The sequence below is a fragment of the Sinohyriopsis cumingii genome, chromosome 3 (assembly GCF_028554795.1).
Source record: "Sinohyriopsis cumingii isolate HCF-2022 chromosome 3, ASM2855479v2, whole genome shotgun sequence".
Taxonomy (NCBI): Eukaryota; Metazoa; Mollusca; class Bivalvia; order Unionida; family Unionidae; genus Sinohyriopsis; species Sinohyriopsis cumingii.
Genome location: NC_142963.1, coordinates 100,505,904 through 100,529,101, shown reverse-complemented (window position 1 = coordinate 100,529,101; position 23,198 = coordinate 100,505,904). Strand labels below are relative to the sequence as shown.

At 33.2% G+C, this 23,198-nt stretch overlaps 1 protein-coding gene across 1 annotated transcript in view; it reads left to right on the top strand.

Annotated features, from left to right (window-relative positions):
- Nucleotides 1-22,001, top strand: part of LOC149803395 (uncharacterized) — a 32,895-nt gene extending 10,894 nt beyond the window's left edge. Inside the window, exons 10-17 of the mRNA XM_089953099.1 lie at nucleotides 33-158; nucleotides 898-999; nucleotides 1,332-1,410; nucleotides 1,811-3,463; nucleotides 6,836-6,997; nucleotides 7,555-7,673; nucleotides 9,554-9,649; nucleotides 10,036-22,001. Of these exons, the coding sequence (XP_089809225.1) occupies nucleotides 33-158; nucleotides 898-999; nucleotides 1,332-1,410; nucleotides 1,811-3,463; nucleotides 6,836-6,997; nucleotides 7,555-7,673; nucleotides 9,554-9,649; nucleotides 10,036-10,179 (2,481 nt within the window). The 3' untranslated portion in view covers nucleotides 10,180-22,001. The remainder of the gene's footprint in view (nucleotides 1-32; nucleotides 159-897; nucleotides 1,000-1,331; nucleotides 1,411-1,810; nucleotides 3,464-6,835; nucleotides 6,998-7,554; nucleotides 7,674-9,553; nucleotides 9,650-10,035) is intronic.
- The last annotated feature ends 1,197 nt before the right edge of the window (nucleotides 22,002-23,198 follow it).

Below are 23,198 nucleotides of genomic sequence, written 5' to 3'. Positions count from 1 at the left end.
TTAAATATATTTCATCGGCCATTTGTTTTCAGGGTGAGGCAATTATGTATCAGCTGTATGGCGTCCTGGTACATTCTGGATTTAACTGCAACTCTGGACACTATTACTGCTACATCAAGGCACCTAGTCAAGTCTGGTACTGCATGAATGACAGTAGTGTAAGTTTGTACTGTATTATCTGATACATATTTGTGACATGAAGAATGAATGTATACTTTGTAGACAATTGTCAAAATTTTATCAAGAAGTTGCAGTAAGAATGTTGTAAGTTAGTAGCAGATATTTATTAAAAGATTGCATGACAGTGAAGAAATTATTTGGATTGTTTTACTCTTGAGATTTGTTGAAGAACTTTTTGCATGCATTTTGGTGGGGTCTGAACCTTTGTTTCTTTTTTTTTTTGTTAATTCTTTCAATTTGTGGTATCCTTAGCAGAGAGTGATTTTTGCACCCACTATTTGTAAATATAAATGGAATGGCTCATATGTTCTATGTGGATACGTAAAAAATATTTTCTTTTGCTAAGAATACTTAAAGCCATTATCATTTTGTGAACAGTGACATGGAGTTGAAAAGATGGAAGTAAAGTTGCCATATATAATAGTTTCACAAAGGCCATTAATTTGTACCATGTTTTTCAAACAGATATAAAAGCCGACAATTAGACATTGGTTTTTAAATCATATTTGACTCCTTTCATTGTTTTCACTGATGCTTGAAACATTCTTTTTGGAGATTATGCATATTAGATGAATGAATTTAATTGTGAAAAAATTAAAACCAAGAAAGTAAAATGCAATCTGTTTATAGTGTCCATGTGATTTTTAATTTCAAAGACTTCATAATTATTGGATTGCTAATTTTTAAAACAATTTAGATACGTATTCATAATTTCAGGTTACACCTGTCAGTGCCACAAAAGTTCTTGCTGCTGAGGCCTATCTCTTATTCTATATTAAATGCAGCAGCTCTGTGTCAAAAGAGCAACATTTGGTCAAGGTTGGTAAAAAAATCATTGCTACGTTTTGTCTTCTTTTATTGTATATTATGGTGTAATGTGTGTTTGAGGGTCTATAAACCTTTGCTTTGTATTACATTATCAACCACTGATAAAATCAGTCACATTTTATTCCATCTTGTTTGATAAATTGTCTCCTTTAGCATATTATAGCTCTTTTTGTTTGTTCTGTTCATGCACAAATGACGCATTGCTTTAGGCATTCATTTGGAATCTGTAATTTCCTTAAATTGCCTGTAAGAAATATTTTGATGAAATTTCTTTTGTTTTTCATTTCAGTCAATTCTCATTGATAAGTCTTGTTTGATTTCAGAAGATAATTGGTCCAACATTTCCACCAAATCACACTGTTAGCTGCAAAAGCTTGAAGATGGTAAATGGAACAGTTGGAGGTAAATATAAGAATTGCTTATTGGCATGAAATTTCTAGTTGTTGTCAAGGCTTGATAATTAAAACGTTTCCTTGATTATCAGTTGTAAAATATTTTTTGCTTTGTCACTGTTAGCTGTCATTAGTTGACTTTACGTAGAAATATGGTTTTATGAAAACATTCAGTTAGTATGTAAAATATATCCTAATAGATGTGGGAGGTACAGTCCATGACCAAGAGGCTAGGCAGTCTTTATATTTGATTTTAGTATGTTCTTGTTATGATTGGTTGAGCAAATCAACAAAACTAATAGTTTTAAATCAGATGATGGCATTATGTTCAGAATTCAAATGGATTTCTTCAACTTTGCCAGTGTATATACATGTTTGATTTAATAGTCATCAACTTAATTTATTTCCAGCTGTTTCAGGTGTTCAACCTATCAATGAATTGGGGAAACCATTGAAGAAAGGAACCCCTGCTTCAACATTTGCACCAACATTCCATTATAAACCAAATACCTTTCCTGCAGCCACAGATCTACCAGAAAAGAGAGACAAAGTGTCGTTTGGTTTGAAAACTCCACAATCAAAATCTTCATTACAGCAGCAGCAGCCATCAGTTGATATCTCTTCCACACCAAGAATTGTCTTGAAGATCAGTCAAGGCAAGGCAACTGCTGTGGAAAGATCTCCAGATGGCAAGGACACAGTAATGAGTGGAGATGATGATGAGATTTCCTCAGAAACTGTTGTTAAAAATATATCAACCTCAGTAAAGTCTAGATTGGTTCCCTACACAGCTGATTCAAACTCTTCTGATTCAGAACAGGAGGCAAAAAAGCGAGCACAGGCTGAAAGAAAAAGAAAGTCATCCAGTAACAGCCCAGAGCACAAGAAAAAGATGGCACGCCTTAATGGAGATGTGTTGGAAAAACCATCAAAGACCACTGAAGCTTTAGTGGAGGATGACAGATTGAAGACTTGCAAAGGGGATAAATCAAATGGGATTCCTGGTAATCTTATCTTTGACAGTAAGCTGAATGCCACCACCTCTGTCCCTGGTAATGCTCATCTCTTGGAAACAGCAGCTGCAAGAGATCGTTTGTCCCACTCTGCCCTAAATCTCATGGTCAGCAAGCCTAAAGACATTAAGATACAGTCAAGAGCGAATCCTCTCAAAAGGTCACTCAGTGAGAATGGCTCAATTAGTTGTGTAACATCCCCAATCCGATCAAAGGTCAATGCCACATCCAGCTGGCACATTCATATGCAGGACTCAGAACCAAGTCCATCTGTAGGCTCTTCCTCCAGCAACATTAGCATCAACTCAACAACAGAATGGCAAGTGACAGAGAAGATTGAAATTGGTGTGTTGCCCAAAATTCCAGAGTGTCAGCATGCTGGGTGGAAAGTGGTGGAGGAAAATCAGGTAGCTTCAACAACAGATGCTGCAAGTAAAGGAATAGAAACATCAGTTGACAATCAATTAGGTCTCAAAGTCAAGAAGCCACTCAGTACAGATCTTGACAGTAAGGTAGACTCCTCAAAGTCTGTTGTGTCATCAAATTGTAAAACTGATCCTGACACAATGGCTGATGCTTACAAGGCTGTGAATAAAGAGATACAAGAAAAGAATCTTACAAAACCGAAAATCAAAAATGGAGACATTTACACTGACAATGTCTCTTACTCTGATAAACAGCATCTTTTGGCGGATGAAAAGGAAGAAAGAACCGTACTTGAAAAACATCACAAGAAACATAAGAAGCATAAAAAACACAAAAAGCATCGCAAAGACTCTAAGTATGAGAAACTGGTTGATCAGAGTCCATCCTGTGCAGATTTACATAAGAAAAAGAAAAAGCATAAGCATAAGAGGGATCATGAGGAGCGTAGGCATGACCATGACGAGGAAAGACGAAGGCACAGAAAGAGAGAGGCGGGTGAAAATGGATATGAGGATAGTAGACCATGTTCTCGCCAACAGAAGGATTCTAGCAATAATAGAAAGTTTGAATGGGTGGAAAAGACTAAAGATAATTGGCATGCAAAGGCTTCAAAGTCATGTCCAGGTTAGTGTTCATTATTTACTAATAGTTAATTTTCCAGTTATTGCAGGATTCAAAATTAGTTCCCAGTTTAAATGTTGAAACAATAAATTTCCCGATTGACTAAGCAGATTTCATTTTTACATTTCTTTATCAAATACATTCCCCAGTCAGAATAACATCAGAAAATAAGCTCCTTAATCTTCTGAATCCATCCAGCCTGGGTTTGATGCCTTGGTGTATCTTTGGAAGAGGCACTAAGTTCCCATTATCTCTTAATCGTATAGTCAGTAATGTGTTAAAAGTGCGATTAAAATGCCCCAAAAAACCAGCAACTCCCAAAATATTATTGGCAGTCCTGTCGTCCGGGTCATGACTCCAAATGCTTTTTTACTGTCAAACATGCTAGCCATTTAAGAATAATGAATGAAACCTTATTCTAATTTATCATCATTTATTGGTAATTGTGCTTTAACCAATATTGTAAGTATTTTACATTAATTTTATTATTGGGATTAAATGTGCATGAATACAATGATATGTGCTTTAAGAAGGATTAAAATGTTTCTACATTTTCACTCGAATGAAGAAACGGTATGAATAAGTATTAAATCACATATTCCATTTATATTATCATTTCTTAATCTTTTTCAGTAAGAACAGTGTTCTTTTAGCTTTTTCTTGTTTCTCTTTATTCTTGTGTCACAACATATTCAAATATAAAATGCCTGTTATATATATATATATATATATATATATATATATATATATATATATATATGTGTGTGTGTGTGTGTGTTTGATTTATTAGATAGCTTTGTTGATCTCTTGTAATCAAAAACAGTTCAAATGTAAGTAAGAGGAGGGGGCTTCTGTTTCATACATGGCTAATTTTTTGTTGTGTTCTTTAAATTTGTGATTCAGGGCAAAAACAAAATCTGCAAAAATTTATACCCCACAATAATTACCAATACTACAGTGCTTTCTTCATATCAGCATATGTAGTTAAGCAGAGTAAAGTTATACTTGTTTCTAGTGATGCACCCTGTCGTTTAGGATATGGTCATATATCCACTTCAGATGTTATGGAAAAGTTTTAAAAAAAGCAGATCTTGAATTAAGAAAGTTATGTTTTCTAGGCTAGATGTTTTTTTTTACTGAGTTTAATAAGGGTTCATAAGTGAACCATGAAAATATAAATGTCATCCAGGGAGTACATGGAAAGATATAGAAATTTTATTGGAAAAATTATGGCAGCCCTGCATACCACATTGGGATCCCATCTTTAAGTACATGGGTAAGAAGGTCATTATTTTAGGTTTTCCTTTGTACTTTAGTTTTCATTCTGTAACTACAAAGCCATTTTAAAGCACAGAACTGGGTACACCACTCCCTCAACAACTCTTGCCGTGATAACCTGCGAACCACCTTAAAATGTGGGGTCAGGCATGGATCCCATTTTTTTACCACAAGAAAATACTCCCAAAAATGTATCCCTATTTCCTGAACTTGAAAAGAATTGCAATCAAAATTGGTAACATAAATGTTGCTATACCTCTTATATTATGGTTGAAAACGGTAGATATGACCTGGAAACTTTAATTAACATTTTGAAATTATCAACTTTTAATAAGTCACATAATTGGTTACATTTTCTTTCCAAACAACATTTTTAGTACACTGTAATTAAAGATATTCAAGGAAATTTCGATCAGTGAAAATGTCATTTACACCTAGTGTAGGCCGTACATAAATATTTAAATGCTGATTAAATAATTTTTATTATGTGAGATTTGTGTTTTAATTCTATCTTTTAGTTTCACTTAAGTGTAATAATCATAATGCAATATGTATTTAAACGTAAAATGTGTCAATGTACTCTAACAGCTATGTCTGCAAGCGTTTCTCTGAGAACCTTATTAAGTGCCAACTGTGTTTTGATAACTGACCTGTGGAAGTACTTTATTTGTTGTATTGTTGCAGTGAATTAACAGTTTGCCTCCTTTGTATTAGGCCCTGTGATGTTAATTATGTGTTTTGAATCAAATAAAGGAGGTGGAATATATATAAAAAAAAAAACAAAGTTAAAAGGCATGCAAATCCTACATAAAATAAACAAAGTTAAAAGGCACGCAAATCCTACATACTTAAAATCTAGTGGCCTCTGTCGTATGTCCGGTGAATTCGCTTCAGTTGATAAATCGAACACTGTTATAAATTTTATTGTGTATGTAACATAAACTATCTTAAATTAACCGACTCTTTCATAACTGTGATCAAAGATAGCAAGGCAGCCAAGTGAAACGAGTGCTTCGTAAAATAAAGAGCTTGGTTTCACAGATACTGACCATTGTGGGCAAGAGATTTTCTGAGAATTTCTGAACTGGCACTTACAGATATCCCCAAGGATGATAAGTTCCACTATTACTTTCAATGAAATTACAACATCAATATTGTACTAATTGAACAATACAAAAATTGAGTTTCGACATATGTGATTGTCTCATGAAATAAATGTAGTTTTTGGAAAAGAAAAGGAATTTTATTTGGTGGTATATCAACAGATACTCTAGTTTCCAGCTACTTTGACTCCCAACTTGCTTGTATACTATTTATTACCACTCTGAGAACCAGACTAATAAACAAAACAAAAAGCACTGTTGTAATACACATTTTTGCGTTCACATGATGGTTGTTGAAACTGGTTGTAACTATCTTTGGAAATTTTGAAAATAAATGTTATTTATAGAGTAATGAACAACTTCATTTGAGAAAGCTCGTTAGTAACAGTTATTGACGTGATTGTAAAAGAAGGATTCAGTCATTATACAGCCCCCCCCAGGTTTTCTTGATGTATAGGTGGATTCGATTTTTGGAGGTCCTTCGATAACTTGTGCCCGCACACTTATAGTGTGGTCTATGTTTGTGGACCCTGTTGTGTGTGAGTTATCAAGGGAGAGATGTATATTTGTTGTGTACCTCGTTGGGGATTCCATCTTTAGGGTCATTGTTATGTGCTAGTAGTTCAGATTTCAGGAACATTTTCCCATCGGGTCCCTAGTTTGTGATAATTTGGTATTGTCAGTTTCTACTAGAAGATGTTTTTGGTTCTACTTTAAATGTTAAAAGTTGTCCGGGTTCAGTGATGGGCCATGGTATGGATATGTTTTTTTAACAGTATTTTATGTGTCACAGACAAGGTTTTATCTTCAGGGTCAAAGTCTCTGGTCAGTTTATTGTTCTTTTCAATGCTTTTAGATAGAGTCTTGAAACTTTCATGTCAGCCTAGTTAACTCAAAAGCTGTCACAAGATGAGATTTCATCACTGTATACTTTTGGCGATTTAACCACAGTAGGTAAGGGACAAATATTCACTTAATTTGCTTGTTTGTTCAGATATCCCAGCACAGAGGTGGGACCAGCATTCACACAGTGGCTTTAAGAGGCCTTCAGAATCTAAAAGCTGTGAGAGCAGGATGCCCACATGGGATGGACTCAGATCAAATGGAGTGGTTGCAGAGCTGCAGAAAATGTCATCTCAGGGATTTGGGTCCTCAGGTTAGTTAAACAATTGTGGTACAAAATCATTGTGTTTTTTTATGCACCGACATAAATGTGGAAGGGGAATAAGTGTTAACTTTGTCCAGTCAAGTTGTGCATTTAGGTCTTTGCTGTGAAGTATTTGTATAAACACATTTGTCAATTAGAAATAAGTGCATGCTTCTCATTAGGATCTGATGGTGGTATATCGGGTTTTCTCAGCACAGATCAGATGTCTGTAATCAATAACATTTTAAGTGAGCATTTTTTAAAAGTGGTCAGACTTCAAATTGATAAATAATGAACGACCAATTGTTTGATAATTATCACCTTTGATGCATCATAGTAATCATGTCTTTTGTAGAAAAGTATTTTATTGAATAACCAAAGGTGTACAACACCTATTATTTTTGTGTGAAATCTTGTTATTTTAGAACTTACCTTTAATCAGCACCATATAGCTATCATGCCTTTGAACCTTGATACATCATCTTCTCCAGTTTTCATGTAATCCAGTCAATAGCACATATTATGACTGTTTCTCTAATTTATGATTCTTTACCTTTTTTTATCAGTGATGTCATGGGAAGGTGGTCCAAGTAATCTAGACAAAGAGGTGGAGAGTGAAAGGCAGAAATTAAAGAGAAAACACTGGATGGATGATGATTATGATGCTGAATATGACAAGGGCAAGGTAAGGAGACCTGCATGAATAATAATTCACATTTTGAATGTTGGTTTATGTATTTATCACAGTAATCATACTTATCTTAAGAATTACTACTCATCACTATAGTCTGAATATACCTCCCTGTTTGTTTGTACCCCCCTACTGATTTGAAAGATGAAAAGCACAAATTAGATAAAAGAGTCACAGAAATTATTTTATTTATTGATTTATAATTTCAAACCTGATTATGCCCAGTTGCGACCCTAACACTATTATCCTTTGCGCATTTCATTCCAAATGAAAATTTTCAGTGTGTAAGACAACCTGTTTGCCAGTCATTTCCAGTTCCTGGACCATTTTCAGTGGAGTGGTATATGCACAACTTCACATGTGTGTCTACTTAGAAGGAAAATACTTTGTTGTCTGGGACTTCTCTGTTGGCCTAGTGGTTAGAATGTCTGCCTCGGATGCGGGAGGTCGTGGGTTTGAACCCTGGCCAAGTCATGCCAAAGACTTTTACAAAAATTGTACAAACAGCTGCCTCACTTAGCACTCAGTATTAGGAGGTTAGTGTTAGGACTGGTTGGCCTAGTGTCAGGATAATGTGACTAGGTTGGAGGGACATCATGCGGCATGATGCCCCAGTGCTAGGCATCAATATAACTGTCACACTGTATACATCATAGCGATATGACTGAAAAATTGTTAAAGCTACATTAAAAATCTAAATCACAGACACTTTGTTATCTGTTTCCAATATTTTCACTGTCAAATCATTCAAAGGAAAAGAATGACAATCACAAATTTGCTTTTCTCATGGATTTAACAAGGGGTATAAATTTTATTTACATATGTGCAAAGGATATAACTCTAAACTCTCAACATTATGGTAATTTACAGAATTATACATCAGTTACCAAATAGGATGAACTATATCATAATGTTGTCTGAAGAAGTAAACTTGCTCATAGTGTATGCAACATGGCACTGTGTTAGGATGGAAATTCCGTTAAGCATGAAAGGCACAGAGAATGCTAGTGTTAAGGCCACTCTTTTCACATTCAGGTTAGAAATTATAAATCAGTGAATGAATTGACTAAGTTATGTGCACATTTTATCACATTAAAGATTACCATTATTGAAATCAGTAGAAGGGTACAAACAGACTATACCAAAGAGTTATACAGTCCTAAATTTTATGTTTCAGTAATAAAGTTTTGCATCATGACAGTTTTACTATTATTTAAGTTCATGAGTTTATTTATTTTGTGGAATACTTCATCTTTTAGAAACGGTGATCAGATTGACATTTTGTACATGTGATCGTTCATATTGGGTTTTGGAATCATGTGCCACACCATAGTAAAGGCTTAGCGGTCTATATTATTTCTTGTTGTAATTAAAGACCTCTGTGTTCAAGGTTCACATAATCTTGCTAAATATTTGAATTTTGGTTATTATCTTAAAAGTGCATGAGTTTGTTGTAAACTCCAAAATGTTCTGAAAACAAATGCATTTCAATCAGAAAAAAAAAATAATTTACTGACATAAATATCAAGAAAGAAAACAAAAGATGTATTAAAAGATTAGAAACCCAATCTTCTAATAGCACTGGTCCTTAAAGACATGTTTCACTTTATTTTAAAATATTTTAATTCTGAGGCTAAAACATGAACAATTTAGAGTGGTTCATAGCATGTTTATTTTAGGTATATGCTGTTTACTTCATAAGGTCACCTAAAAGTTAAATAGCCTGTGTTAATGTTGGAAACTGGAACATCTAATTCTTATATTCAGTTTCTAATCATTTTGCCATTCTGTGCACTTCATATATATTGTTGTTATTGTGTGTGATAAAATACAATTTCTTGATTTATGTCTTTTGTATTTTCCTTTTCTTTTAGACCAAGAAAGTGAAAAACCATCACTTAGAACCTATAAACAATGACTTTAATGCATTTCAAAAAGTGCAAGATGATAGAAACAGAGGAAAAACTCAAGTAAGAGCAGTTCATTTTATTTTATTGATTAAACTTACTAAATAAAGAAAAATATAATAAGTTCTGGTAAAAGTAAGGATTTTGAAGAAGGGAGACCAATATTTTTTATAGTATGCAGATAATAGTTGAATTGTTTATACCATTAATGAAACAGATGGAAAGAGGACAAGTAAAGTGAAAATATTGAATAATTAGAATGTCACACCATACACTTAGTGTTTCATGTTGTCATTTTTTAATGAAATAATGAACTAAAACTCATCTTTATCTCTTCATTCCCTTAACTATTCAACACATTTGTATTTATTTTTTGGCTTAGTACATTCCTACCTTGTTTACTTATTAAATGATAAACAAATAAGTAAAATAATATTAATTCCTTTCAGTTTGACAGTTTCCTCACATCTGGGAAAAACAGAAGCAGCAGCAGCCATCAGTACAGTAACCAAATATATGGCGACCATATCTATAGCAGCCCTTTTAACTTTGAGCACCTTCACCAAAGCAGCAAAAATTCGTACAGGCATTAATGTTAATTTTCTTTTACTCATTCACTCACACATGTTCACCGTTTGATCAATGCTCAACTTCCACATGAACTCTATTTAGTTGAAATGACTGTATATTTGTAATTTATTTAGCTCGTCAGACTGAAAGGCCAAGTGTGTTTATGACATGGCCTTGCATCTGTCAAGCAGCATCCATTGTGCATCCATCATCAGTTACTTATTACAATTTTGGTGTCCGTATTTGTGTTATGATTGTGATGTAACTTGGCATATGTAGTGGTATCTTGGACAATTCTGATACAGTTTGAGAACCATAAATATTAAAGAGGTGATATTGCATCTGATTGGCTCAACTTGTTATTCTGAAGATGTTTCTGATCCAGTTTTGGTATTTAATATAATTGTATCATTAACATTTTGGATGGTTTTTACCATGAGCAAGATCCAAACATATTAATGAGGTTATCTTGCATCTGATTGGCTGAGATTGTTACCAGTCTGGAGGCTTTATTTATGATCCAGTTGTGATCATTTTTTAAATGAGGGCTTATGTCAACAAGAATTTGGATCAGTTTGATAACTGGTGAGAACTATACAGATTTTTGAGATGATCTTGCATCTGATTGGCTTATTTTGTTACCACTCTGGAGGCCATATTTCTGATCCAATTTTTTTATCAAACCTGGAATATGTAGTTATATCTGTAAGAGTTCATACAGATTTGATCATGAGGGAGATCCATGCATGCTAATGAGATTTTGCATCTGATTGGCTGAGCTTGTTACCACTCTGGAGGCAGTATTTCTGAACCGATGTTTATCTTGAAATAGATGCTCAAATCATCAAGCTTGTGTACAGTTTCTGTAATGATGGAGAGCCATACATATTAGGGGGTCTGGCATCTGATTGGCTGGGCTTGACATTACACCATATGCTTTAATTCTGTGCAGTTTTAATCAAAACTTGGAATCTGGGTTTTTATCTTCAAAATCATGAATAAATTTAATAGTGAGCCTGATCCGCTCATGTACATGAGGTAATGTTGCATATGATTGGCTGAGGTGGTTACCACTCTTAAGATTATTTCTGATACAATTTTGGGGAAGTCTACACATATTAATGAGGTGATTTTGCTTCTGATTGGCTGGGTTTGTCAGCACTTTGTGGACTATATTTCTCATTTTTTTTTATTTTAATAAATTTGTTCAATAGACATATGGTACAGAATTCAGTGTCATAAAATAAGTCATAATCTTAGACTAGTTTTTTGCAAAAATTTTATATTTAAGTAGATGTTTTGGTTCAGAAAAATATAATTTAAGACACAAATGAGATCTTTGTTGATAATATTCTCAACAACACTGAAAATGTGATTGTGTGGCAAGAGACATCAAACCACCATTCTTAGTTACTGTATTAAACATTAAGATCATTTTGTGAAAATTAATTGGTTGGAGGTGACAGTTTTGGTTTTTCACCAAATGTTATTAAATACGTTAGGAGAATCTCCAAGTGATTAGTCCTGTACTGGCAAGATTTAGGTAGTTGACAAGTTTTTACATCCTTGTTTTACAGTTTTATTGGGTTCATATCCTTAATTTGGTTATTGTAAATTGTCATGTCTTTTGTTATATCCGTGAAAGGGTTTGGCTTTCTTGGAATCAAACGCTCATTACATCATTTAATAATGTATGTTGAGTCATATTTTTCCACTGTTATTCTTTAATTTTTTGGTGGAGGGTTTGTTTGTTGGGTACAATGTGTTGTCAGACCAACATTCACCTTATCATTCCATGGACAGGAGACAGTAGGGTACATGTCACATTGCAGTTACAAGCAAATATTCTATATATAATGTTTGAGATAAAACCATTGCCAGAAAATAAGCATATTTCTATTTTGTCTGCCACTTAAGTAAATTCTCTTTTTCTGACTTCAGGCTGTTGTGAATGGGTAGCATATAGATGTAAAGCAAACACTCATTGATGTAGACAATGTCAGCTATCTTTCCAGTTGCTGCAAATCTTTCCTACAATTTCAAAAAGCTGTTGAAAATTTGGTAAACATGCACTTTTCATGTAAGGAGAAGCATGGTTGAAAATTGTGAGATTGGCATACAATTTTTTCCAACTTTGAAACATAACAATTAGGACATGTATATTACATCTAAACTTGTAAAGAATAATAATTTATTATTTGGTTTTGAAGATCTCTGCATGACTTCAAATGTAAATAGTTACATTTTCTCAGTAGACTGTATACTACTGACCACTCTTGCACAGATCAGCTGGGCATCATGATGGCATTTAATCACTACACCCTCCAATGGACATTAAAAAACTTGAGATTGTCCTTAACATTTACAATTCTTTTTGTATTTATATTTATTTTATTGATAGTAAATTAAATATCTACCAGTGTTATCTCTGTTCTTGAGTCCAAGTGAACACCAGCTTTCGGTTCTTTTGTTTTACTTTTTCGGAAATACTGCAGATTCTTAAAGGCCTAACACTTATTTTATGACATTAGATTTTTTCCCATGTATCATGAAGATAGTTTTGAGGAAGATCTGTTTATATTAAAGAGGCGATCTTGCTTATGATTAACAATATTTGAGAAACTATGTTTCTGACCAGATTTTAATGTAACTTGGTAAATAGGCTGATATATCATCAAGATACTGAATGTTTTGTAATATGAGTAATATTTGTGATTTGATTTTGAGCAGACTTCACATACTTGATTTGTATCATCAGAATCTTGGGACAAATTCCATATGGTTTGAGACCATGAATATTAATGAGGTGATATTATATCTGATTGGCTCAGCCTGTTGTACTGCAGAGACTATGTTTCTGTTTAAGATTTGGTCAGGCTTGGTATTTATGCTTATATCATTAACATTATGGATGATTTCTGTCATGAGCAAGAGCCAAGTTTATTAATGAGGTTATCTTGCATCTGATTGGCTGAGATTGTTACCAGTCTGGAGGCTTTATTTATGATCAAGTTATGATCAGACTTGAAATGTGGACTTGTATCATGAAGATCTTGGACGAGTTTGATAACTGGTGAGAACCCAGTATATGATTATGGTGATCTTGCATCTGATTGGCTTACCTTTTTACCATGCTAGAGGCCATATTTCTGATCCCATTTTAATCTTGAAATAGATGCTCATGTCATCAAGCTCTTGTAGAATTTCTGTAATGAGAGAGTTTCATGCATATTAGTTAGGGGGATCTTGCATCTGATTGGCTGGACTTGATACTACACTCGATGCAATAATTCTGTCCAAGTATGATTGAAGTTGGAACCTGGCTTTTTTTTCTTCTTTCAAGATCATGAATAAATTTAATAATTAGCAGGAGCAATGCATTTTCATGAGGTAATGTTGCATATGATTGGCTGATGCTGTTACCACTTTTAAGACTATTTTGATACAATTTAGGGGAACTCTAACTGTATTAATGAAATGATTTTGCTTCTGATTGGCAGAGTTTTTCATCACTTTAGTCACTCTATTCCTGATCATAATTGCTTTTTTTTATTTTTTTATAGAACTTGGTAAATAGTCATATGGTACCAAATTCAGTGTCATAAAATAAGTCTTAACCTCAATCAAGGTTTTCCAAAAGTTTTTACATTTAAGTTCCCCAATATTAATTTTGAAACATGTGAGGAGGGGCAGTTTATTTCCATATGAATGGAGATGGTTTCTCATTCATACTCATTAAAACTTATCTTTTTTGGTTCAGAAGAAATATATAATTTAAGACACCACTAGGATCTTTATCCAACAGTTTTCTCAACAACATTGAAAATAAGCAGCTGATACTGTGATTGAGTGACAAGAGACACCAATGTACCAATCTTACTATATTAAACATTAAGATCCGGATATGAAAACTGTAATCATTAATTGGTTGGAGATGAAATTTTGACTTTTTTGCCAAAGTTAAATATGTTAGAGGACACTCTAAATTAATAGTCTTGCATTTGTAAAGGTATAGGTAGTTGATAGAAGTTTATTACATACTTGTCTTGCAGTTTTACTGGGTTCATATTCCTGACTTGGGTAATTAAAATTTTCATGTTTTTTGTTATATCCATAAAAAAATTTTCTCCCCCATTTGGCATTCTTGGAATCAAACACTCTCATTACATTATGTATGATGAGCCATATTCCATTTTCTCTTATTTTATAATTTTTTTTTTTTTTTGGTACAATGTGATGTCAAACCCGATTCACTTTATTATTCCATGGACGGGAGAGACAGTGGGTTACATGCCGCATTGTAGTTATCCAATATGCCCTTAACAGGATGCTTTTTCTTGTGTTGATTTTACTTGGCAACTCTCATCATTTTATCCTGAAAGAATTACTGTCATGAAACCATTCTCAGTCCTTTATCAAAAAAAGTTATTTAAACTTTAAATCTAATGAGGAGGTAATAATGGACATGAAAAAATACAAAGATATTCACAATGAACAGAACCTGAAAGACTAAATTACTTGGAAATCAGTTGTGTTCCTTGAACTGTTCATGATTAAATTTAAAGTGAAATATCTTCTAAATTGAACTGATCTACCAATTTATAGTAATTATTAATATTTTAATTCCCTGCAAGCAATTATTGCATTTGTTATTTACATAGATGTAACTATGGCCAGAAAGTAAGTGTAGTTTCATTTTATCAGCCAGTTTAAGAAAATTGCTTTTTCTGACTTTGAGCTGTTGTAAGTGGATAGCATATAGATATAAAGTTAACACTGCTTGATGTAGACAATGTCAACTGTCTTTCCCCTTGCTGCAAATCTTTCCTTCAGATGCCAGAAATGGTTGTAACTTTTATTGGCACATTGTTTTATGACTTATACATGTATCATTTCTTATGAAGTCAAAGATGGTTGGAAATTGTGAAATTGGCATGCAGTTTTTCCAAGTTTGAAACATGACATATATTAGATGAATATTCCATCTAAACTTGTAAAGAATAATAATTTATTATTTGGTTTTGACGATCTCTGCATAACTTCAAATGTAAATAGTTAACATTTTCTCAGTAGACTGACTACTACTGACCCCTCTTGCACAGATCAGCTGGGCATCATGATGGCATTTAATCACTACACCCTCCAAGTGGACATTAGAAAACTTGGGATTGTCCTTAACATTTACAATTCTTTTTGTATTTATATTTATTTTATTAATGGTCAGTTAAATATTTACCAGTGTTATCTCTGTTGTTGGGTTCAAATGAACAACATCTTTCAGCTTTGTTGACTTTATTGGAAATACTGCCCTTTGTTACATGCCTGACACTTTATTTTCTGACCTCCGATTCTGTCCCATGTATCAGGAAGATAGGTTTGAAGAAAATCTATGGATATTAGAGAGGTGATCTTGCTTAGGATATTAATTATTTGAGAAACTGTCTTTCTAATCCGAGTTTAATGTAACTTGGTAAATAGGCTGATATATCATCAAGATACTGAATGTTTTGTAATATGAGTAATATTTGTGATTTGATTTTGAGCAGACTTGACATATTCGAGTTGTATCATCAGAATCTTGGGACAAATTCCATATGGTTTGAGGTCATGAATATTAATGAGGTGATATTGCATCTGATTGGCTCAACCTGTTGTACTGAAGAGAGCATGTTTCTGTTTAAGATTTGGTCAGACTTGGTATTTATGTTTATATCATTAACATTTTGGATGATTTCTGTCGTGAGCAAAATCCAAGTAATGAGATTATCTTGCATCTGATTGGCTGAGATTGTTTCTAATTTGAAGGCTGTAATTTTAATCCGGTTGTGATCAGATGTGAAATGTTGACTTGTATTATCAGGATCTTGGATGAGTTTGATAACTGGTGAGAACCATGTGGCTTACCTTGTTACCACTTTGGAATCCATATATTGGATCAAATTTTATATCACACTTGAAAACTATATTTATAAAGATTTCATACAGATTTGATTGTGAGGGAGATTCGTGCATACTAATGAGATTTTGCATCTGATTGGCTGAGCTTGTTACCACTCTGGAGGCAGTATTTCTGAATTGATGTTTTTCTTCTTTAAATATATGCATATGTCATCAAGCTCATGTAGTTTCTTTAGTGAGGGAGGTCCATGCAAATTAATTAGGGGATCTTGCATCTGATTGGCTGGACTTGATACTGCACTGAATGCAATAATTTTGTCCCAGTTTGATCATATTTGGAACGTGTTTTTTTTTTCTTCTTTCAAGATCATGAATAAATTTAATAATTAGCAGGAGCAATGCATTTTCATGAGGCAATGTTGCATATGATTGGCTGAGGTGTTACCACTTTTGAGACTATTTTGATACAATTTAGGGGAACTCTAACTGTATTAATGAAGTGATTTTGCTTCTGATTGGCAGAGTTTTTCATCACTTTAGTCACTCTATTCCTGATCATAATTGCTTTTTTTAATTTTTTTATAGAACTTGGTAAATAGGCATATGGTACAGAATTCAGTGTCATAAAATAAGTCTTAACCTCAATATAGGTTTTCCAAAAGTTTTTACATTTATTTTAAGTTCCCCAATATTAATTTTGAAACACACGAGGAGGGGCAGTTTATTTCCATATAAATGGAGACAGTCCTCATTGGTATTGTGTAAAATTTTAGCTTGTTTGGTTAGTAAAGTTATAATTTAAGAAACAGATAGGATCTTTGTCCAACAGTATTCTCAACAACATTGAAAATAAGCAGCTGGTAATGCGATTGAGTGACAACAGACACCAAAGAACCAATCTTACTATATTAAACATTAAGATCAGTACATGAAAGTTGTTATCATTAATTGGTTGGAGATGAAATTGTTACTTTTTAACCAAATGTTAAATATGTTAGAGAACACTCTAAATGAATAGTCTTGCATTTGTAAAGGTATAGGTAGTTGACCTAAGTTTATTACATCGTTTTCTTGCAGTTTTACTGGGTTCATATTCTTAATTTGGGTAATTTAAGTTTTCATGTCCTTTATTATATCCACAAAAGGTTTTTTCCCCCATTGCCATTCTTGGAATCACTGTCATTACATCATGTAATACAATTAATGTATGATGAGCCATATTTATATTTCTTTCAATTTTCTGTTATTCTTACATTTTTTTTTTTGTTTGTTTATTGGGTACAATGTGATGTCAAACCCACTTTCACTTTATCATTCCATGGACTGGATACAGTGGGGTACATGTTATATTGCAATTATCCAATATGCCCTTAACAGGATGTTTTACTTGTAATTATTTCATGTGACAACTGTCTTCTTTTTATCTTTTGAGAGAATTATTGTTTTGAAACTGTTCTCAATCCAGTATCAAAAAGAACTATTTAAACTTGAAATTAATGAGGAGGTAACAATGGACATGACAAGAAATCACTATCTAGCAGGAACAGAACCCGAAAGACTAAATTTCTTGGAAATCAGTCGCAATCCTTAAACTGTTTCTCAATTCAGTTAAAGTGAAATATTTTCAAAATTGAAATGATTTACCAGTTTATATTATTGATAATATTTTCCATTCTACCAGCAAATAGTGCATATAAAACGGTTGTTTACATAGCTTTAACTGTGGCCAGAAAGTAGACCTACTTTCATTTTGTCAGCCATTTTAAAATAACTTGCTTTTTTGGTTACTTTAGGCTGTTGTAAATGGGTAGCATATAGATGTAAAACAAACAGCATATAGATGTAAAACAAACACTGCTTGGTGTAGACAGTGTCACCTATCTTTCCAGTAGCTTCAGATTCCAAAAACTGTTGAAAATTCTATTGCTGCAGTATTTTTATGACTTGTACCGTGAATTTGGTAAACATGTACGTTTCATGTAAGGTCAAACATGTTTGGAAGCTTGTGAGATTGGCATACAATTTATCCAACTTTGAAACATAACATTTAGTACATGAATATTACATCTAAACTTGTTGAAGAATAATAATTATTTGGTTTTGAAGAGCTCCACATGACTTCAAATGTACAAGTCAGACTTTCTCTGTAGATCAATTGGTACAATCCACTCTCATAGATCAGCTGGGCAGTATGATGGCATTTAATAACCGAATTCTACAAGTGGACATTAGAAAACATGGGATTGTCCTTAACATTTAAAAAATTTTGTGTTTACAATTTATTTTGCTTTTTGTGAATTACATATGTAACAGTGTTATCTCTGTTGTTGAGTCCAAATGAACACTAGCTTTCAGTGTTATTTACTTTTTCGGAAATACAACCATTTGTTACAGGCCTAACACTTATTTTATGACATCTGATTCTGTCCCATTTATCATGATAGGTTTGAGGAAGATCTATGCATATTAAAGAGGTGATCTTGCCTAGGATTATTATTATTATTATTTGATCAACTGTCTTTCTGACCAGATTTTAATGAAACTTGGTAAATAGGCTGATTTATCATCAAGATGCTGAACATTTTATGATATAAGTATAATTTTTAGGTGATCTTGGATCTGATTAGCCATTTTTTGTCACTCGAGATCTGATTGGTCATTTTTTGCCACTCGAGATCTGATTGGTCATTTTTTGCCACTTGAGAAACTTTTGTTTTTGATAGAAATTTGATAAAACTTGGTAAATAGCTTATGTCATGAAGATCATTTTGAATATGAGAGAAAATGTAACAAGTGAGATGTGAGCATATTAATAAGATATGTTGCCTTGGCTACCTCTATAGAACTAGAAACTGTTTCTCATCTATTTCCTCTCAGATATGGTAAGTGTGTTTTAATCAAGATCTTTGCTGAATTTGATTATATGCAAAAGACTGCATATTAATTATGGCTCTGAATGAAGTTTTTGTCATGCTATAGTAAAATGGGTCAGATCTGCATGAGAATGAAACTTGGAATATAGTTTGCAGTAGCTGTGTTCTTACAATACTGTGTAAGTAGTGAACTGTTAAAATATAAGCCAGGTGACGATATCGGGTCATTTTTGAGCTGTTATCTTTTGTTTTGTTATGTTATTCTTGTATTTGCTTCTTCTTCAGCACAGATTTACAACACAGTCATAAAACTCCATTATCTCGGAGTTTTCATATCCAGTTAGATGATTCTTTGTATGCCATGAATGAATATTTATGTATCATAATGTTGGAATAAAGATTTTAAAATATTTAGGTCTCTTTTTTTGTTTAACTTACGATAGAAAGATGTAGTAAGTTTTGTTTTGTAATGCCATTCAGAAATCAAACATGGTGTTCAATGGAACACTCATTTGTACTACAGAAGTTTTGTCTTCAAACATATTCACAACTTTTTGTACATAATAAAATGTGTACAGCTCCTATCCACCCTTTCTGTCGCTCGCTTCTTTATTTTGTAAAACATGTGATTTTTGCATCAGTCATACTTTTGTGCAATTAATTATGTGATATTCATGATGATGTAAACCTGTTGCTTTTTTTTCTTCCAAATTACTTTTATGGCATCTGTTTAGATTATTTTGGTATATTTTCTTTTGATCATGCCCAGATTGAATGACCTGACATCTTATAAATGCAGTTGTCATATTATAAGAAAGGTAGAAATGATGCCAGCAACAAGTGCATGGTGCAGTCCTAGTATTCAGTCACTTGCAAGTCTCAGGGATTCATTAGCATGTCCAGAGTATTGTCTATTTCAGTAACAACCCAGTCAATCAGTGGTCTTTGACTAGAAACAATCAAATCTCAGATTGCTGTTGAGAAAAATATTCATTCCTTTTTATAAAGGTTATTACCTCTTTAATCCACAGAAATTAGATTTTAGATTATCCTTGCATATATCTTTAGTAAGTAATGGTAACAATTATTACAGACTTTATTATATATTCTTTGAGCTTCTTGTAAATGAATGTTAATTGCCTGTCATTGCTTTGATATTATGGCTGTTTCAGGCATGGATTGTTAGCATCATTTCAACTTTGGATTTGACAGTGCAGTTGGTCTTGTTTCTTACTTGGATTTATGATGACTGCTTATAATTTATCTATCCCTGTATTTATGGCATTTACCTTCAGTCACTGTTTTGTCCATCTCTCACAGCAAAGTTTATGTTAGATTATGAATATGATATAGGTCAGCTGACATTTTTAAAGATTTATCCACTAGTATTATTAACTGCAGTTAATCAGGGTTAATGAGTTTATACAGCATCTTGCCAATCTGGGAAAGTTGTATATCCATCTCTCATACCTCAGATATACTTTGTACACATCAATAAGTTGACACACACACACACACACACATATATATATAGCCATTCATTCAGGATGTGACAGATTTTGTTGAAGTACTGTTAATTTTTTCATTTTGCTTGAAAGTTGATGTACATTTTTCATCATGTAGTTGTACCTTTCAGGAAACATTACCAGTCATAGAGATGAATTTGATGAGATCTACAATTACATCTAATTCTGGACTTTGTTCAGTTTAATGAGATTCATAATGGTGTTGAAATTGTAGAGCTAAATAAAACTCACTAGGAAACTTTTGTGTACAAAGCCAAGTTCCAGTGATAAAAAATTGTTTATGTGTAGAAATCAGCAGTGTGGAGACAGAGAGATGGTTAATATGAAAGTAACTGCAAAAAGAAATTGATAAAGTCTTTTCATTTTCTTGACTCGCAAAAATATTCTTAGAAATGCTAAATTTTAAAACATTTTTCAAACAGTGTGGTATTTTATTATTTATTGCACTTAACATGATGAGAATCAAGTTTTAAAAGTTTCTGGGTTTGTTCAACTGTTAGATAGGTTGTAAACCTACTTAATATTCCATTTTAACATTTTTTATTGTGCTTATCTGATGCCATCACAAGGTTCAAATAGACAACCTACTTCTGTGTTTTTGTTTACATGCAGTTATTCGAATGACCTAGATTATTGTACCAGGTGTACATAGCGAGAAAATTTCAAGTGATTTTTTTATCATATGTTAGAATTTCACCTTAATGGAAGTGGTGAAAACCGGTGACATATTCAGTGTGTGAATTATGAAAGGTGCAGTATATGCAAATGTGTGTACAATAAAGAATGAAGTTTTCAACACATGTTCATGACGAATCATGCAGCTAAAATTTATCTGATAGTAATAATAAATAGAAGGTAACATAAATGTAATTGAAGATAGTGTCACTTGAATGGTAATCAGTCATGTTGATTTTGAAGTAAATTTAAAGAAATTGTTATATTTACAAATCAACATTCATTTTGAAATGCAACCTTCTGCAGTATGATTAAAAAATACATTTTTTATTGTTACTGGATGTTACATTGAACTGTCATGCATTGATATTGAGCATTCATTTCAATTATTAATCAGTCTGCCAAGGCCTTAATATTGCATGCAGTAAATTGATCATTTCCGTGAAAGTGCTATGAAACTTGAAGCGATTTAGCATATGGCATAAACATTGGAATTTGCATCCTGTACAGTGAAGACCACAATATTTTTTTAAAAAGGTTTTCTCAGATGTATGAATAAATTGTTTTTTTATGACTGGGCAAGTAATTTGTTTTGGGTGTGGTAGATTAGATGTTGCACATTAGTCTTCATCCCTCTCTGTATTGTTAATTTGTTATGAGATGATCCTATTTATACTGGATACTACATTATTTATTTTAAGATGTCACTGACAGCATTTTATACCAATAATAGATTTTCTTTTATTGAAATGAAGCCAATTTTATTTATGTATTGTTACAATGAAAGGAGTATGAATATATGCAACTATGTATCAGTGTAATTTGGTTTTACCAATACAGAATGGAAGACAAAATAAAATGGGTTAAATAGAATGAGTCATATTCTTTATACATGTGTTAAAAGTGGAGCGTATTGTATATATGTTGTCCATCCATCCGTTATCAGTTTGATTGGCACATACTAACTCTAGTTGTCCAACATCGACCGTAGCCAGACTTTGTGGCTGGCTTGGACTCGGTGTGAGGAAGCAATCTTTTTTATTTTATGGTCAGAAGATTAAAGATCAAGGTGACTGAGAAAATAGTTTTTAAAAAATGACTAGTTGTCCAGAGTTACCATACTTTGTGGATTGGCTTGCACTTGTCGTAAGGAAGAAACCTATTACTGTTTGGTTAAATAACGTGGCAACGGACTGAAAGAAGAAATCATTTCTGCGCAGTAAGATTCTGCATCACTGACTAAAACTTTGTGGATAGCTTACATTTGAAGAAGGCTGTTAATGCTAGGGTTAAAGGTCGAGGTCACTAGTAAAACAAGGAAAGTCTTTGCATACAAATTGCAGTTTTCTATATAGAAGACTATTAAACACGGAGTGTTTCCATACTGCGCAGTTGACTGTACGCGTGTTAAATTGTGTGGACATTATTAAAGACTCCAGTATGATAATAAAAGCATACATGAACAAGAGAAATATATACTCTTAAAATATACGACAAAAAAGCGGTCACAATCTCCGTCCATGTGTCCATTTTAGCAGAGTCGACTCCTAATTGGAATTTTTAAAAGAAAAGCCTGTCTTCTATTTCCAGCTACAGATTGTTGCAAAACCTGGCAATTATGCCATCTTGTTGGATGAGATTCCAAGTGATCATGTGGTTAAAAAGTTGGAGGTCACTCACCAGATTGCTAATGTGGCAATCTTCTTGTGCAGATGGGCCCAGAGTGACCGAGTGGTCTAAAGCGCTCTCCGTTACGGATCACTGCCATCTCACCTCTGTCTGCGTAGGTTTGAGTCTAGGATTCGGCCAATGTGGGTATGCGAGAAAGCTTGACATTAGCTTCTCGTGGGTCGGTGGTTCTTCCCTGGGTTTTCCCGGGTTCTTCATCCACCATTAATACTGGCCGCCATGCATAGCCTATCGTAAGTTGAAAAATGGCGTTAAACCCCACAACAACAACAACAACAACTTCTTGTGCAAACGTGTGTTGTTAGAATCAATATGTATATACAAATTAGCTCGGAAGTTATTCTTTTTAAGTAATCATAGAGCTCAAAACTAATGCTTTAA